At 34.2% G+C, this 19,654-nt stretch overlaps 1 protein-coding gene across 3 annotated transcripts in view; it reads right to left on the minus strand.

Annotated features, from left to right (window-relative positions):
* The window catches only part of itga5 (integrin, alpha 5 (fibronectin receptor, alpha polypeptide)), a 112,057-nt gene that overhangs the window by 59,070 nt on the left and 33,333 nt on the right, over positions 1-19,654 (minus strand). For all 3 annotated transcript variants that reach the window (XR_012398264.1, XR_012398265.1, NM_001004288.2), the window contains exon 2: positions 17,610-17,740. Coding sequence is in view for 1 of the 3 variants with exons in the window: in NM_001004288.2 (NP_001004288.2) it covers positions 17,610-17,740 (131 nt within the window). In the remaining 2 variants the exon portion in view is untranslated. The remainder of the gene's footprint in view (positions 1-17,609; positions 17,741-19,654) is intronic.

Genomic DNA, 19,654 nt, shown 5'->3' on the forward strand with positions numbered 1-19,654 from the left:
AAACAAAATAAACAATAAATAAAATAATAAACAAAATAAAAAACAAAAACAAATCACCACAAAACTGAACAAAAAACAACAACAAAAAATTAGAATAAAATAAAATAATTATACATAAAAATAAACAAAACAATAAATAAGATAGCATGAATACATATATAAAAAAATAAGCAAAATAAAATACTAGACTAAAATAAAGTAATTTTACATAAAAAATAAACCAAATGAAATAAAACAATAAACTAAATAAAATAAACAAAAAACAGCAAAAAACTAAACAAAAACAACAAAAATAAATAAAGTTAAACAAAATAAACAAAACAAAATCAACAAAAGACTAAAATAAAATAAAATAATTATATATATAATAAACAAAACTAAACAAATTAACATAAAATGCTAAATAAAGAAAACCAGTGCAAAACTATAACCAAACAAAAAACATAAAATAAACAAAACAAAAACAACAAAACACTAAAATAAAATAATTATACATATAATAGACAAAACAAAACAAAATAATAAACAAAATTAAATAACCAAAAATAACAAAACACAACAAAACTAAACAAAAACAACAAGACTAATATAAAATAATTTAAAAAGTAAACAACAAAACAAAATAAAATAAATAATAAATAAAATAAAAAACTAAAAACTCAACAAATAAAAAATAAATTAAAATAAAATAAAACTAAAGCAAAGCAAAGCAAAGCAAAAAAAAAAAAAAAAAAACAATTACTAAATAAATTAAAGAACCAACACAAAACTAAATTACTAAATTAAAATACCACAAACTGTGATGAATAAACATATTGCTTTAGAATTTCTTTAGTCAGTTCAATGCAATACATCATTGCATCAAACCTTTTCCATTTAAGTTGTGTTGGAGGCGAAAACTACGAAGTATAAATGTCAGCATATCAAAAGTCAATCAAACCACAATAGATAAAATCAGTCCAGATCAATGATATTTCCCCAAAAAAATTTTAGTGCACTTAGAAATTTCTTATTACAAAACAGGAAGAAAAGAACAGACTGCACAACACAAGATCAGGTGTCCACTGAGGTTAAAGGTCAATTCATGAAGTGCCCACATAAGAAAGGGAAAAGACAGATGGTCACATACGGCCTGAAACAAGATTCATAATCAAAACAAAGGTGACATTTCCTGACCAATGAGAAAAGTCGAAACTTAACAATAAGACCACCAGACCAAGACCATCAGAGCTCATGTACATCTGCCAGAACAAACTGAATCACTTAAAAGCCTCCAAAAACCTTTAACACATACAAGACGCATGCGTTACCAATAAATATTTAGGACCACACAACTCGCAGCGGAGTAAATCCTTTAACACGCGGCAAGCCGTTGATTATCTCGCTTATTCCATGGTCATTTGCCAAGGTAGGTGTAAGTTTAGATTAGTTTTGCTTTTTGCAACGCAATATTTATCCAAATTTTTGTCAGTTTTTAAATGTTAGATTTTGTAGTCCCTCCACTGAATCAGCTGTGACAGGCTGACAGACAGGGAGACAGAGAGAGATAATGTGCGTGCTGTTTATTCCTGCTAATATTAAGATGCGATTTCATCAATCTAATCAAAGGTGGACAAATAAGACATTCCTAGTCACACCTGAAGTGTGCTTTCAGTCACACGTTTCTATTGTCTACTTTACCTGTTCTCTGATGAGGGAGGACCTGTATGTATACTGGCTTTTTCTTAACATTACCTTTAATTCTGGGAAAACTGGGCTACCTATAGCAGAATTTACATTTCATAATCAACAAACAAATCTTATTAAAGTATCATATTATTTAAATACGCTTTAGGAATATGTTACGCATTGGCCAATGAAATTAAAGATAATTTATTTCCTATCAACTTTAAGCCCTCACACTTTAATTTTAGCATGCTGTTTTTTTAAAAAAAAATACCTTTAGCAAATATTTTTGAACATCTAAAGTACATAAATTATGTTATTATGCCTCGTTTGAATCAAAGTATTAGACAAACTAGACAAACTGATCACATGGAATTGATCTAACAAAAAGACTGTGATGGCTGCTTTAAGTAGAATAACTTCACAATTATTAAAACACTTTACTTTATACAAGACTATACATATGAAATAAAACATTCACAAAGCTATATCTCATGAAACGCCAGTTTAAAGGCACATAAGATGCATTAAAAAGAAAGCAGCCAAAGACCATTTCAGAAATCTTTGCTGTAAAATATGTAGGTAAATTTAGCAAAAGAAAAAAAATATAACAGCACAGGTAGGAGAACATTCTGCTTTATTTATCGCCTTTAAAACAAAAGCAATCAGCCAGACATGCAGGAAGGTGTAATATTACATTAATTACAGTCAAATTAATTCTAAGACTCTGCAATCTGCCAAAAAATACACCCGAGAACGAATAATAGGTTAAAAAGTCCAAAGACTGACCGTCAGATACACAAAAGATTAATTATGTCACGTTTTAACAACAGAGATGCAAGAGAGAGGCATTCGTGGAGTTGCTGCTGAACGCCTGGAGTTTACAACATTTTTAAGCACGTGCCATCCATATACATAAACTGCCGATTTGACTTTATAATAACTATATTCTCGCTTGAAAAACTCTTAAAACTTGATTTTGTGGCATACTATAGGAGTATTTTCCCAATTTTGCGGCTTCCTGTCCACCATTAACAGTCCTCGTCAGTTTCCTGTTCAGCACATGCGAGTAGCTATGGTAATTAGAAATGTTTGGGCGAGGCACATTTATTTCGAACTGTGATCAAAACTGACTGGAACTACCTGTGCGTTTCAATGAAAACAATGCACATCCTCCGGCCAATCAAAATCAAGAATTTCAACAGACCATGGAATAAGCCTGTGATGAAAAATACAGGAAGATTGTAATGGATGGATTTTTCAGTGGTCTTCATTGTAACAACTCAAGCTTATGAAAGGTTACAGGTTTCCAGCTTTCTTCAAAATATCTACTATTTTGTTGAAAAAGGTTTGGAACACGTGAAAGGAGAATAAATTATGACAGAATTTTCAGTTTGGGGGAACTGTACCATAACTGTCAACAATACTATTAAACAATATGATCCTATTTATGGTCAGTTAAGCATAGATGTCAAAAACATGGATAGTCTTGTGGTAACTGGGTTCACCTGCAAAATATGTAGAGTAGATGCAAGGAAAAATGATGAGAGATTATTCAAATTCAATTACCATGCTTGCTGAAACCGAACAGGCAGTACTGCAGACACAACACCAACGAGCTGTGGTTTTGTGTTGTGTCTAGAAATGGGACGGTATAAGACTTTGATGGTATGATAACCTTGGATAAAAATATCACGGTTTCACGGTATTATGATTACGGCTCTAACATATATTCTTTCTTAATGTCTGGGTTAAAAATAAAAATAAAAAATCCCTTTTAAACACAACATATTTAATTTTATACAGTTCAAATATTTTGGAAGAGTAAACATGTCAGGTTAAATTAATTATGGACTTCTGCTGTCTTCATTTGTTTCAAAAACAATTGTTTGCGATTTAAAATGACATCTATAGATATATTTCCTGCTGAAGAGACTGTTGTCCTAAAAAACAGAACAAAAAACATAACGGTTTTATGGAAAATTTTGACGGTTTTAAAATCTTTACTTTTCTAGACCACAGTATTCCTTGAAAACTGTTATCATACCATGCCTAGTTGTATCTACCAGTTTGTTGTGTCTGTGGTTGTTGGTGTTGTGTTTGTGTGTTGTGTCTGTTTTGAGACTGTTTCGTCTGTATCCGTCACTGTTGTGTTTGTTGTACTGTCTGTGGTTGTTTTTACGTTGTGTCTTTGTTTGTGTCTGTTTGTCTGTGTCTATTGGTGTTGTGTCTGGGGTTCTCGGTGTTGTGCCAGTGTATGTTTCTGTTTGTCAGTGTCTGGGTACTGGGTATGTCTGTGTGTTGTGTCTGTGTGCCCTCATGTCTGTAATACTCTGTGTTTGTTGGTGTTTTGTCTGTATGTGTGTGTGTGTGTTTATGTTGTGTCTGTGGTTGTCAGTGTTTTGTCTGTGTCTGTGTGCTGTGTCCGTGGTAGTGTCTGTTGTTGTTACTGTTGTGTCTGTTTGTCTGTTGGCATTGTGTTTGTTACTGTGTCTGTGAATGTTTCTGTTTGCCTGTGTCTGTCAGTGTTGTGTCTGTATGTCTGTGGTTGTCGATGTTTTATCTGTGGTTGGTGTGTGTCATTTTCCAGATTGTCCTTAAAATGCACCATATAAGCACAACTAAAGCCTGGTTTATACTTCTGCGTCAAGTGACCGGCGCAACTCACGGCGCAGGCAACGCGCGTGGCTGTGCATTTATACTTCTGCGCGCTGTCTCCGTTGGTCTGCATTAACACTTCCGAAACGCTAGTGGGCAGTGAGGTGTAAATGTTCCTCTGTGTCGAGTTTCTTCATTTCTGTTTTGCTTTTCCTGAACACTTCCTGGATGTACAAGTGACTCAAACTCGCTCATTTTGAGGCAGGAACCTGCGGACGTGCAACAACTTTAACCATGAGGTAAACACAGAGCAAAACTTTCCATCTGGAGCTCCTTCACGGGACTCCACACTTGTAAACAATCGCTCGCGCCATTCACGCGGCTCTCTGTCCCGCCCAGACTCGTCGGCGCTAGCAAGCCGACCAATCACAGAGCTTGCGCTACGCGTTGTTGCGACGTGTAGTTACAATTTTTGAGAGGTGCACGTCAGTGACGGCGATGGCCACGGCGAAGGGCTATGCGTCAGCGCCGTAGCCTACGCCGGTGTTTGACGCAGAAGTATAAATCAGCCTTAAGAAGACGCAGTAACAAAAATGAATTGCTCACAAGAACTGCACCAGTTGCCATGTGAAAGCCTCCAAAGCACACAGTCCCCGACTGCCAAGCTCAACTCTGCCACAGACATTTCTCCAGTTGCAGCATAATTACAAGCATGATGCAACGAGGGGAAGGGGAACGAGACGCTGAGGAAGAGGAGAAATGAGTGAAAGGTACAACTGGCGGCAGCACAACTCTCAGCCGGCTCTGAAGAGGGCCTAGTCTCATTCGCAGAGATGAAACGGTGCCACAGAGTCTCATCCAAACCAAACAGGAGCTCAAGTTATGTGGGTTAATATTACGAAAGCTGTCAAGAAACGTCTGGATCACACTGCGGCCCCAAATCAACAGATGAAGAAGAATAGGAAATTTGTTTTGTATGAAGGAAACCTAAAGTCTGTAATGAAATTAGCCAGGCCCTTATTTTCCCAATTAAGAACCATCAATCAGTTCTGTCAATATTAAAATATAATACAATGCTAATGTTTATTCAATAATAAAATATTTAAAGTTACCAAAGTTAACATTAGGGATATCCAGATCCGATCACATAATTGAAATCGGGCCCGATTACGCGGTTTCAGATTCGATTGGATACGAATGTTACCTCTAGATCAGGACGTTTTTCCCGGGAGTGTCCCATATCCTGTTTTGTCATTTCTCTCGGAAAACTCCCAGGAGTCCACCCCCTTACCCCGGTTGATCGCAGACTCTGATTCTTCGCTCTTCTTTATTCTTTTTTGTATGAATTATAGACGTATCGGATCGGCTTTCGGTATCAGCAGATCCTAATAATCAAATGACCTGGACTCGAGGACAAAAATTCCCTAGTTAACATGTCATATTTGAAAGAAGTATTAATTTGTAGAAGTATTAAGAGACATACATAAATTAATAAATAAAAACTTGTTTTTAAACAATTAATAAATCACAAATATATTTAAAGTATATAAGTTATTACTAACTACTGGGATATTTTTTCATATATTAACGTAATATAAAATAATAATAATAGTAATAATAATAATAATAATAATGTTTTAATTAAAATAATAATCATAATATCAATATTATTATTATCATCATCATAATTGTTGTTATTATTGTTATTAATATTATCATCATTATTATCATCATCATCATCATCATCATTATTATTATTATTATTATTATTATTATTAGGTATAGCTGCTGTCTCAGTTTCTCTGTTTCACTTCTCACTGCTGCAACCAATCCTGTCACTGCTTCATCCTGATTGGTTACTGCCTGCAACTCGCATTAAGTTTCAACCAATCCACCTCACCTTTAAAACATCTTCAGTCCAGCAGTTTGTGCTCTTTGTTAGTATTTTCTATAGTTTTGATATCCCAGTTTGTTAATATTGTTTATCCTTATTTAACTGACACTTTGTTGTTGTTTGAATTTTGTTGCCGTCTGTTCTTACCCTTGTGTTACCATTCCTTCCCTACCCTAATGTTTAAATCACTTAAATCAATTTGGAGTTTTGGTTGGAAAAGTGTGCATAACTGACATTAAATGTATAATATTTTATGAGAGTCATTAGGCTATAAGTCTGTTTTTACTTTTTTTAAACACGCACTGATCGATACTAATGTTTGCTTACTATGAAAACTACTTAAAATAAAGGAAAACTAATTAATTAAATTGGTAACATTTAACTAGATTTATTTATTTATTAGCAATAGATAAGAATAAGCAACAAACACAGTACGTAATTATGTTTTTTTTTTTTACAGAAATATTAGTTATATTATAATAGTTCATGTTGGCTCAGCTCACTAAAAAGTTGCAGCCTATATATTATAAAAATAAAAAGAAATGTTGTTTTTTTACATAACACTTTTGTTATTTTTGCTCAATAATTATTCTAAAATAAACAGAATGACCCTAAATTACCCAAATACATTATCATTGCAAAACATAATTTTTGATATTATGGTAAAAGTATGACCCAAAAGTTGCTTCATTTGATTTGCCCAATTGTTAAGACTGTCTATAAAGCCTCATTATGATGAGTGAGAAAACAGTGCCAGGATCCCTCGTCCAAGCAAAACAGGAGCTCGAGCTATCTGTCAGATACACTCCTACAAATACAAACACACTCTCTCCTTTCTCTCAGCCTTTTAGTTCACAGCACCCTTCACCTTCCTCTTCCCTTTCTCAAAGTCTGTCATCCCTTTCTAGGAATTCCACTTCATTATTTTCATTGTTTATGTCACCAGCTCCCACTCATTCTTTCACTATCTTGTATGTTTTTTTTTATCTCCTCTACTTGTCATCCATATTCCATTCCATGCCTCTGTTTAAATGGATAGATGGTTCATCCAATAATGTTCATTTACTCTTCCAAAATGTAAGTGACTTTTTTATTTGGTAGAATATAAAGATTTTTTAGGTGAAACTGTGATCCTTGATTCATAAAATGTCGCAGATTGAAAGTCAAGAGAGTAAATGAATACCCGTGATGGACTGAGCTCTCATAAAGAGAAACAATTGGTACTGCAGCTGTTATTTAGTGTTAAATTATTATAGTTGGACAAGGTCGCTTAGGTAAATTGGTAACACTTTACTTGAAGGGATGTTGATAAGACTGTCATGAAACCTTTATAATCATAATTTTGTTATGAATTTTTTTTATCACTTTTTTCAGACGAACAAACTGCTAAAAGAATAAAATTAAAGATGTCATTAATATTTAATGACATTTTAATTACAAATTTACCTCGTACCACTATAGTGGAGGTAGAAAATAATAATAATTAATGATGCTGTTATAAAACCCATGACATATTTACAATGGCTTAATGTCAATCATGTTTATGACAGATTTAGGACAAGTTTTGTTGTCTTGGTAATGTTAAGTTGTCATGACAAAAACAGGTTGTGTTTGTATATGTCAAGCATATACATTGTATATGTCAAGCAGTCATAACAAACAATCTTTCCATTTGAAATGACATAACTTAGCAAATGACACTTAATAACAAATCTCATAAACATGCATAAAATTTCATTCACATTCATAACCCTCGATTATAAAGGGTCTTATGAACGCTCCCTTCAAGTAAAGTGCTTTAGGTAAAGTAGTTATATATTGTATTTAATATAGTTTTTATATTGATATATACTTAATTTTTAATATATATTATTCAACTGAAGGATGTTTTTGAAGGATTGGTACCCAAATGATCCTCAATGCTATGCATTTATTTTTAAAAATCCTTGTTTCATAACAATAATGACTGCTTTAAATACATAACTCAATGTATATGTGTCTATGCAAAGTAGTGAATCATTTATTTGAATCAGAAATGAACCTGTTACTCTTTGTTGGATGAGGTTGTTGATGAAAGGTAATTATTCCATGGTCTATTGAAATTTTTAACTCTGATTGGCTGGTAGGTGTGCAATAAAAAAAAAATTCACAGTAAAGTCTAGATTGGACACAGCGGATAAGCACATCAATATAGCATCATTTTGTGACACTGCAAAGTAATTAATATTTGGGGTCGACACAGTGGTTTGAACCACCAACTTATCCAGCATATGTTTTACGCAGCGGATGCCATCATCTAATGTTTAATTTCCAAATTCAACATAGTATTTTTACACTGTGTAAGAGTTATGATAAATGATTAAATCAAAATATTAAACAATACATTTAAAATATAAAAATTGTATAGATTTTTACTAACCCCTAGGAATGTATTTAATAAACTAACACACTGTATTATTATTCTGTATGGGTAGCATCACTTTAATTACAATTATTTATGTCTGTCTTAAAGCAGGAAGATCTAATTTGTCATAACTGATGAAAATACAATCAAAAATAGCACTGCAACGAGCAATATTAGTTGCAACTAGTTGTAATATTAGTTGTAGCAATAATTAGCTTGCAAATGGCTATAGAATAAGTGAGATAAACGATTTTAAATCTATTGATGCACAACAATCAGTTAATCATACTTTACTAATGCTATAAATATTGTTTAGTTTCTTGTCTTTTCCTTTAAAAGACTTCAATGTTTCAACAGGAGCAACAAATATTCATCACTTTCATTTTTGTTTTACTCTCAAAATACTAGAAGCTGCTGACTCGCATTTATATAATCGAGGACCACAGTTTCAACTAAAAATCTTCTTTAATGTTCTACTGAAAACGCAGGCCACCTTAACATATATGACCTACTGGTGAGCAAACTAACAGCTAATTTTTCATTTTTGAGAGAACGATCTCTTTAACACAGACATGCATGTTTCCTTTCCCCCCAGACGTCTTTTGTTTCCTTCTCTCAAGGATGTTTGGTGCCCCAGTAGGAAAGCTGTGGGGATTAGAGCCCTCTAATAACATTAGAGGATATATGCCTTATGGTCACCTCCAGGGTGATGGTTTTCTCTTTCTTCTCCTCGCTGTCTTTCCCTCGCTCTCTGCCAAAGTAAAGAGGCCTAAAGAATCACGCAAGAAAACCAGCAGCCCTGAAACTGAAGTGAAAACAGCGAATAAAACACTGTATATATGGAAGATGCCGGTTAGCGTAAAATGTGGTCAGATCGGACAGTGTGTGGGATGAGAATCACTCAATGTCGATGGATGTGGGCCGGTAAAAACCAACAATTATCTCACTTTCCACATCACGGGTGAAGCGTCGAGCTGGGAAGATAAAGCTTGACTGGGAACGTGGGGAAAATGGTGTTGTTTGGCTACAGTTAGGAGAGAGCTACCCAGAACTGCATGAGATTTGTTTGTGTCAGAAAAACGGCCATGATAATTTAGGACTCTGATGCAAGATAATGTCGACTTACCACAGTTGGAGATTAGATCGGTGCATTTATTCACACACTATTACACATATAAAATAAATGCCAAGCAGTAATCTGATTGGAAGGCTTAATGTTACTTTTAAGCAGTTTTATTGCTGTTAAACAAACAAACATTGAAAACTTAATTGAAATGTGCAACATTAGGGCTGTCATTCTTCTTTTCTACAGAGAGAAAGATTTTTAATGATTTTATAAAATAAATGGGAAGTGAATATAGAAGGGGTGATGTTAATTTTCAGCCAAAATTGATTTTAATGATATACAGGTCACACTTTACAATAAGGTTTCATTAGTTAATGTATTTACTAACATGGACTAATTATGAACAATGAACAGCTTTTATAAATCATAGTTCAACATTTACTAATGCATTATTAACATCCAAATTTATGCTTGTTAACATTAGTTAATGCACCGTGAGTCAACATGAACTAACATTGAACAACTGTATTTTCATTAACTATTGTTAGCTAACATGTACAAATACTTTTTGTAATTAAGTCCCTTAATTAATCAGGGGTCACCACAGCGGAATGAACCACCAACTTATCCAACATGTTTTACACAAATACACTCTTCAAACTGCAACCCATCACTGGGAAACACCCATGCACTCTCATTCACACACATATACTACAGACAATTTTCGCGAACACAGGGAGAACATGCAAACTCCACACAGAAATGCCAACTGACCCAGCCGAGGCCCGCATTGACTTCTGAAACTAGAAAGACCTAAGCGGAGCTCTTTACAAAGCCAAGCAAAGCAAAGCAAAACACGTAAAATAAAATAAAATAAAATAAAATAAAATAAAATAAAATAAAATAAAAAGCCACTAATTATTATTTTATAATTATAATTTATTTTTCTTTTTGTAAATTACATTAGAAAACAACAACACTAAATTCTAAAACTACAAAAAAGCAATAACCAAAATAAAAATTATAGAAAATAAAAAAATAACTACAACTACTCTGAATCTGACACTGACTGCAGTCCAAATAAAAACAAATAAGATTCCCAGACATCAGTGAGCACTTTTGTGAAAGAATCAGTCACTAAATCAGGTTCATAATTCACTGAACTGAATCTCTGTCAGATAATCAACCATCTTCTTATTATTAATAGCAAACAACCTACCAATTCCGCTTGTCCCAAATCTACACCTTATGTGTAAGTGTGTGGCTGTGGCCCAGAATAACCTGCACCAGATCTCCCTCAAGTAATGTGAAACTAATGCTAAAGGATTTGAGAGGAAGTATTCAAACAATTAAGTCACCTCTGCACTGATATACAGCCATTTTAATCAAAATTCTCTCTCCGTCTAATCCTAAGAGTGCTCTCAGTTCTCCTCTCGCGGGACGGTGGAGGTGAGGAGGTCACAAACACACCTCTCTCTTTCAGCGAGGACTGAAGAGCCCCATTAGCGGAGCATCTAGATCTGTGCGAGAGAAAGGGAAGGTCAGGAAGGCACGAGCAACATGGCTAAATTCAGTCATCACATCAAGGGTCCCCGGAGAGAAGCAGCGAGACGGGGAAATGAAGAATCGTTTCTCGCTCTCTCATCATTCTCTGTTATTTTCTTATCGCGGAGGAAGAGGAAAGAGGTCAGATCTGTGGATTAGCTAATGCTCGTTCTGACTGAAGGATGGCGGGCTGGAGGAAGTGATGCGGGCTACTTAGATGAACCAATGGGACATCAGATGCCACAGGGTCAAGACCAAATCATCAGCGGTCAGGGCTTTATTTAAAATATTTAATGCAACTAAATGGGGAAGTGAAAATAGGAGGGGTTGACATTCATTTTTAGCCATGGAGAAATTGATTTTTCTTAATATAAACTAAATTAGGGTGACGACAATCCAGCATTTTTATAGTGCAGTATAAAACATAAATTAAATAATAAGCAATAAGAGGAAACACATTTATTGAAAGTAAATAATGCATTTTAATAAATTAAATATATTTTAATTTAATCATTCAGATTTATTCCTGCACTCTAAAAAACATTCTGGGTTGTCAGAAACCAAAGCTGGGGTAAATACGAGCAAACACAATGTTGGGTAAATTTTTTCAGTTAAATTTAACTGAATAGTGGAACTGACACCTTATAGCCCAATGGTTTGGGTTTAGACAACGCAGCATTATTTAGTTTTTGAGTTTGACTTCTAAAATTAGAAACACCTAAGCTGATCTCTTCAAACAAGGATTTTTTTTAATAAAAATAAAATAAAACTAAATATTCAATAAAACATTTTTAAATTCAATTAAATTACACAAAAATTTAATTAACCAAATTAAATTAAGTGAATAAAATTAAATTCAATTTAAACTAATTTAAATTAAATTAAAACTAAAATAAAATACAAATAAAATTAAAACTAAATAAATATAATTATATAAAAATTTATTAAAATTAAATAGCTGAAAAAGTTTGTATTTTTTAGATATGCTCCTGATGTTTGAGACTAAAAAAACATCAACTGAGCTCTTCAAACAAAGATTTCTTTAAAATAAAATAAAATAATAAATAGAAATCAATAAATAAATAATCAAAGAACAACAACAACACTAATAAAATTAATACAAATAAAATAAAATTTAAATAAAACAAAAATACAATAAATGTAATCAATTACATAAAAAATAAAACTTAAAAAATAGCTGGTTATTGTTTTAAGAAAATCTCTTGACTTTGAGACTAGAAAGACTTAAATTGTGCTCCTAAATGAAACTTAAAACTCATAAGTTCAAAATAATATATGGTTTATAATTGCACTACTACATCTAGTATTTTGTCTTGTATTTTAACATCTTCCTTATTTTTATGCTGTTGGTTTACTTTTTAATTATTGATTTGTGTATAAATATATGTTGTACAGTGATCTTGAGAGGTGGGTTTCTTGAAATGTCCGTTAAATAAAATGTATTGTAATTTCAATTATTATTACTATTATTATTTTCAAAATGGTTATGGTCATGCTAACATCAGATCATCGTCTGCCTGCTGAAACAAAAGGAAACTAAAATGCATGCTGAAAAACAACTTGTCAAAATTTCAACAACATTGGATCTGTCAAGAAATATTGACATCAAATTGAATGATCGTCGCACGAGTATTAACCTCCAGGGCCGAACGCGCCCCTGCAATGCATCACACGTCACAGGATATTAGCTTAATTCAATTAAGATCTTCTGCTTGCCTATTGAGTTAAACCAAAATAACATTAGGTTTTAATTGAAGTCAAACGTAATAAAAAGAAGAGCATGACATTTACATGACTCATAACCCCAGCCCTGCGTAGCAAAGATCTCCTTTATGACGTATTTGACTGTTTTCTAGAACAGGCAGATGTGCGTCATTATAGTTTCAAAAGATAATGCTGAAATAAATGGAGCTGAATAAGGTTTAGTGACAGATTTTCTGGAATATTCCTCGCTTTGGTTGAGTAACGAGCAGTAAATCACAGCTCAGATTTTTAGAGGAGACTTTGAATCTTCAGGAAGGAAGCCAACAGTCTCTCATTGAGATTGTGAACACTTCATTGTCCCCCGACATGTGTTCTACATACTCAGCAACTTGGACCAGTTTTTAAGGAATCAAATCTGCTTTGAGAAATGAGACAGTGCACAATTGATAGAGCGCACGTTGCGGTCTGGTGATTGTAGTCCACAGAAATCTGCATTCTAATGAAATGCATATTTCATGCTGTACATCACCGCCACAACTGAAATTATTCTGGCATGCTGAGCAGATCAGCGACCAACAATGCTAGCAATGTTAGCAAGCAGGCGCTAACAAGACAACCATAAAGCACAAAGCTACATGATCTGTTCGCATCAAGACTGAATATTTGTCTTGAACTTAAAAATCCTCCATTTTGTTAACATTTTTCTTTCCTCTTGTATAGGCTTTTCTTCTCACTGACCAATCAAATACGATGTTTAGGGCAAGAAGCAAAGCCTGTACAAAAAGGCTAAGTAATTAGCATTCAACAGCATTTAACTTCCATGCTAACTTATCTTTAAAATAGTAACTGTAAATAACATCCTTTAATATCCAGATTTGACATTTATTTTACACAAAATACAACGTGTAATGTCTTTATTTTTATAAATGGTGTCAGAGATAGATATAAACAAAGACTATAGAATACACAAGACATGTCACATTAATGATATGGCAAATGAAGCCTGGCCTACTAGTACAGGAGCCAATCATCTATCACTAGAGACTGAAGATTCTCTGGGGGAGAAGCTCGGACCAAACGTTTTGTGTTAAACAAACACACTTGAATCTCAGCGAATACTTGCTTCACAGACATAAGAATTTTAGCCAAATAAAGCTTGAAATCTGTGCTTTAAAATGAACCAAATGCACTTGAAAACAAAAGTTTTCTGGTTTTGTTATCTGTATGAAAAAAACGTGATATACAGTCCGTTCTGTCAAACGCACATCACATGATAGCAACTACTCAAACGAACAAACTTGTAAACAGAGTAGCTGTCATTTCTGGAGGAGATTCGCCATCAAGACCAAGTTGTGAATTACTTCAGAAGACCAGCGCGATTAGACGGTCATTATTCAGAGGATAAGAATGTGTAGAACAGCTATAAATAAGGTTGGTGTCATGATATCGTGCCTTTCCTTTCGAGTGTGCATGCGCATTAGCTTGGGCTACCTAAAAAAAAGCTGAGTTTGTTTGATTCGAATGTTTAGAAGTGAATCTTATGAGACGATTGTTGTTACATTTTATTAGTGGTTCCAAGCATGTCATGTAATCATAAGCTTGGCTAACAGTTTTGGAGAATTTAACGTTTCCTCATTCAGACAGAATGCCCAAAACAAACTGCTAAAGAGGTGTTTCAAAGATGGCCGCCGAGTGAAATGCCTTGCCTTAAAAAGACTCTGGCTGCATCCGAAATCGCATACTTGCAAACTATATAGTATGCTAAAATCAGTATGCGAGCCGAGTAGTATATGCAAATTCATAAAATTTAAAAATCAGTATGCGAGAAGTACCCGGATGACCTACTACTCTGGCGAAATTCTGAAGTGCGCATCGAATAGATGCTATGCTATCCCATGATGCCTCTGAAGCGAGAGAATTTATGAATGGGAGTAAAGCGACGCAAATCACGTGGGTAGGTCATGTGATTATGACAAAATGGTGGATGTGGTACATCAGAGTTTCATTCATACTGCTTACATTAATATGTTAGAGTAGTATGTTTAAATCCAAATGCAGTACCTACTGAGTAGTAGGTGGTTTCAAACACAGCCTTTGATATAAAGGAAGTTAATATATTCAGGAGATTTCACTCATTTTTCTCTGAGCAGTCTAACCGTGTTCAGGTACTAAAAGCTTGAAAAACCTAATATTGGGTAGTTATTTATGTATAGATTAAATACTAGTGATGTAACGGTATTATAAATACCACCTTACCGCAAAAGCAAATTGTTTCTATATTACCGTGGTTGCATGGCTTGATAAAACGATAGGTCTTAAGAGAAAAGCTTGCTCATGCGAATGAAGCGAACGGGCGGTATCAGGAACTACAATTCCCATTAGCCCAGACGTGGCCATCATCCTTTGCGGTCTGATGTCGCTACAGATCCAGCAATTCGGAAATGGAGGGTGCTACTAGCAGCAAAGGAAAAGAGCTGGAAATGGTCGAACCTAAAGTGTGTTTTAAATTAGATGTAAGGAATCATCTAGGTTTCTCTGTAAAAAGAAACAAGAAGGGAGAAAAGGTGACAGACAAAGTAAAAATGTTATGCAGGCACTGCCAGACTGTGGTGAAATAAAAGCCGGAGAATACGACTAACATGATGGGGATTCTTTTAGTCAAGGGGCCAGCAGAACACAGCACACTGCTCAGATTGATGCATACATTGACTTGTACCGCAAAGAGACCTTTATCTCACTCCTGGCTTGTCCTTTCGAGTGGTGAAAATACAATGCACAACATTACCCACTGCTGTCAACCTTGGCATATCTCTGTCCCAGTGAGTGTTCTTAAATGCTTATTCAGCACATGGTCCAGCAGCATTAAGCAGGCTGCTATTTTTTTTCTGACTTTTTATAAATACTAAATTGAAACTTTATTTATTTTTTTTACATGATGTATTAATTTGTTGTTATTAAAATCGAAAAAAAATATTGTTTTCAAGTTTATAGATAGACTGCTAATTTGTATGCCATTGATATGTTCAGTGTTCAGGTAAACTGTTTAATAAACACTTCTGGCACTTTTCAAGTCTCTTCATTACTTTTTTTTTTCCTGTAAAGAATTTAATAAATACCGTACAGTGCCATTCATACTGAGGTATTATCGTACTATGATATTTTGATACAGCTATATCCCAATTAAACAGAAGATACAAACATTATTGAATACCCAAAGGAATTAAGCTTGGCTGAAACGTTTACACAGCAACAAACTATTCCTCGCACTGATTTGTAACAAGTAAACTAAACAACAGAATTTTCCTTTGATTTTTGTGAGCTACCTATTGTGTGACAAGTTACATAAAGCCATCTTATTTGTGCTTATTTTAATCACTGTTTAGTGTTGCTTGTCATCATGCTCTGCCTTCTCTTCTATGAAACATGGCTAATTTAAAAAAAATCTGAGCCTGCATGTTCATCAGGAAGTCTGCTTGAACATTTGTCTGCCTTCACTTCCTTTAAATCCCCTCTTCCATCACCCTCTCAGAGCTCCGTCTACACAATGAAAGGCGAAGGGCTGCGCGACTGAAAGGTGCTAGCTTTGAGGAAGCCACATAATGGAAGGAGCAGGTATCCATCAACACCGGGATTGTTTTGGAGAGGATGTAGAAACCCAAGACAAAATACTGGAGCCATGTTAAGAGCTGGCAAACAAATCCCAGTGTGCATGGTCTTGAGAGTAAAATTTGTTAACAAGCTTGACAAACTTGATTCATTTGGCAACTGCAACTATTAGTCTAAACCATTGTTTTGGTTTACTAAAATAGCTTTAAGAGCTGAAATATTTGACAGCGATGTTTGGTATATACATATTTTGACTTCCACTTTTGAAGCCAGGGTTTTAAAGAGCAAGTTTTTGAAAAATGTATTATTATTGTTTTCATATAAAGAATACATTTTTATTTTAAAATGTAGTTAACTTAAAGTGACTGCCAACTACTGACCCGGCATGCATAATAATTTGCTTTTAGTGATTTTCACATATCTTTGGGAATAAGATAGAATTGATAACTCTATAATCTGTATGAAAACATTTTACCATGCAAAAAAAAATCTTTATTAGTTTTTGGCCCTTCACTGTTGATTAATGTAGCCTAAAATAAAAGCAAATATAAAAACATCAAATTTTGTGGCAACTAGTGGCCGCTTTTTTTTTGTTCACACTTAATTTTAAGATACAATTATCACTGTTAACATATTATTAACTATGAACCTTAGTCCAACAATATCCTAATTTGCTGCTTATTAATAGTTATTAAAGTAGTAGTTGAGTTTAGGAATTTGGTAGGATTATGAATGTAGAATACGGTCATGCAGAATGTGTACTTTATATGTACAAATAAACAGCCAGTATCTTATTAATAGTCAGATAAAAAGTCACTACTTGATAGTAAGAATTAGTGCTAAATCTAGTATTGCCTTTAACACAAAATCTTTAAAAAATTACACACAAAAATACAAATTTGCATAGCACACTGTAATAGAATAATTAATTACCCCCCAAAAAAAACACATTATTGAATGAAAAATACAACCAATGTCACTCAAAAGTTACTTTGTTGAAAAAGTTACGTGTGAAATGTGTTTGGAATAAACTAGTCATGCACACATTTTTTTTGTCACCACCACCCACATAACATTTGAAACAGCATCTGATTAGTGAGACTCACCCAGTCTATCGAACTCTATGCTGCTGCATTGTGATTGGCTGAGACTCCACGGACAGTAGAAGACCGATCCTCCTTCTGTGATCTTGGGCTGACTGGTGTTGGCTTTGGGTGCTCCAACTATAATGCTCACACTGTTCAAGCAGAAAAAAGATGAAGGAAGATTTTAGCATACTAATAAGACTGTGAGGCATATTAAGAGAGCAGGACAAGTACAACAGTGTTCAGAGTCACAAAAAGTGTATATGAAAACATTGTTAAAGACTTTGGGTTGAACATCAGAGCTTGAAACAAACAACAATAGATCTATGTTGACATCAAATAAAAAGAAAAGAATTAGAAGCCATTTTGAAATACTAGCATGTTAAGCTACAAGCTAATGAACTTGATGGAATAGCAAGACAATAGCTAGGTTTTCATAACCTTGCGTTTATGCACATTTTGAAGTATTGCATGAGAAATACGTGATGAACATGCCAAATTTTGAATGTAGATCTCATTAATCGCAAAAACATTTCTGACTTGAGGTGGATTTGGACTTGTGCAAAAAAGGGCTAATGCAAATAATGGGAGGTGAAAATACTCATAGCGAACATTACATCCATGTGGCTCCATTAGCTTGACTTGTTTACTGTTGGTTACTAGGTTACCAATACTACAGTCGTCTGCTCTAACAACTTGCTCTAACAAGCTGCTCTTATGCATCAAATTTAATCTATCTATCTATCTATCTATCTATCTATCTATCTATCTATCTATCTATCTATCTATCTATCTATCTATCTATCTATCTATCTATCTATCTATCTATCCATCCATCCATCCATCCATCCATCCATCCATCCATCCATCCATCCATCCATCCATCCATCCATCCATCCATCTATTTAATTGTGTGAACTTTGAAATGTTTGCTTCATGTTAGGATAGAAACCCGGCTAATGAAAACATACTTTATGCTATGAAAATTAGTTTAGTTAGTATTTACTAGTTAATCTAAACACAACTAATCAAAGAGTTATATTGACGTTTTAGTTAATTTCCCATAAACTCAAATTCTGCATTATCATTCTCTCATTTTCAGATTTCATTAAGATTGAAGAACTCCAGACAATTTATAGTCTTTTAGGAAATGGACTGTCTCATAATGTACCATACAGAAGTGAATTATGTAACGGCGTGGCCATGTGCAATGGTTAGTAACTTGGTTGGCAACATGTGACCGCCAACACAGCCACAGACACACACCAGGTCCCACTGGGTAATAAGTCAATGGGAAAACAAGAGCGGACACTGCTGAAGAGGAGTTAACTCTGCATCTACAGCTGTTTTTCCCTCTGGGTTATCAAAAACTCAAGAGTTGCAAATATTTGAGCAAATACTGACAAACACAGCCACATGTTTAGAAGTAATGCTCAAGTAATGCTCATGTCGAAGTTTCACTAATCAAATAAACTTCTCAACACTTCTCATGGCTAAATAACTGCGTTGTGGCAGGATGAGAGACAGAAGCAGGATCAGTGTTTTTAAATGGCATTTTTACATTCTCATAAAATGATTAATATTTGATTTCTATGGCCAATATTAACATGCATTTAAATCTAAACACAAATGTGGCCAGATCGTCAATGTGTTTAGATTTGTCAAGACAAAACAAGAGAATACGAAGAATCGTGACCTTAAGAATCAAATCATAAAGTACTAAAAAAATATTCCAACCACTTGTATTTAGTGCCATGTGAATGTACTAAAGAAAAAGCATCTTAATAGCAGAAGTACATTTTTAAAAGCTCAATCAGCACATCTTTTTCTCAACATGAACAAGAACTGTTTGCAACACTTTACTTTAAGGAAGGGTTGCCCAAACTTATTCCTGGAGGGCCGGTGTCCTGCATATTTTAGTTCCAACTATAATTAAACACACCTGAATAAGCTAATAAAGCTCTTTCTAGGTATACTAGAAACTTCCAGGCAGGTATGTTGAAGGAAGTTGGAGCTAAACTGTGCAGGACACCGGCCCTCCAGGATTGAGTTTGGATACCCCCGAG

This window comes from Danio rerio, chromosome 23 (genome assembly GCF_049306965.1).
Source record: "Danio rerio strain Tuebingen ecotype United States chromosome 23, GRCz12tu, whole genome shotgun sequence".
NCBI classification, from domain to species: Eukaryota; Metazoa; Chordata; class Actinopteri; order Cypriniformes; family Danionidae; genus Danio; species Danio rerio.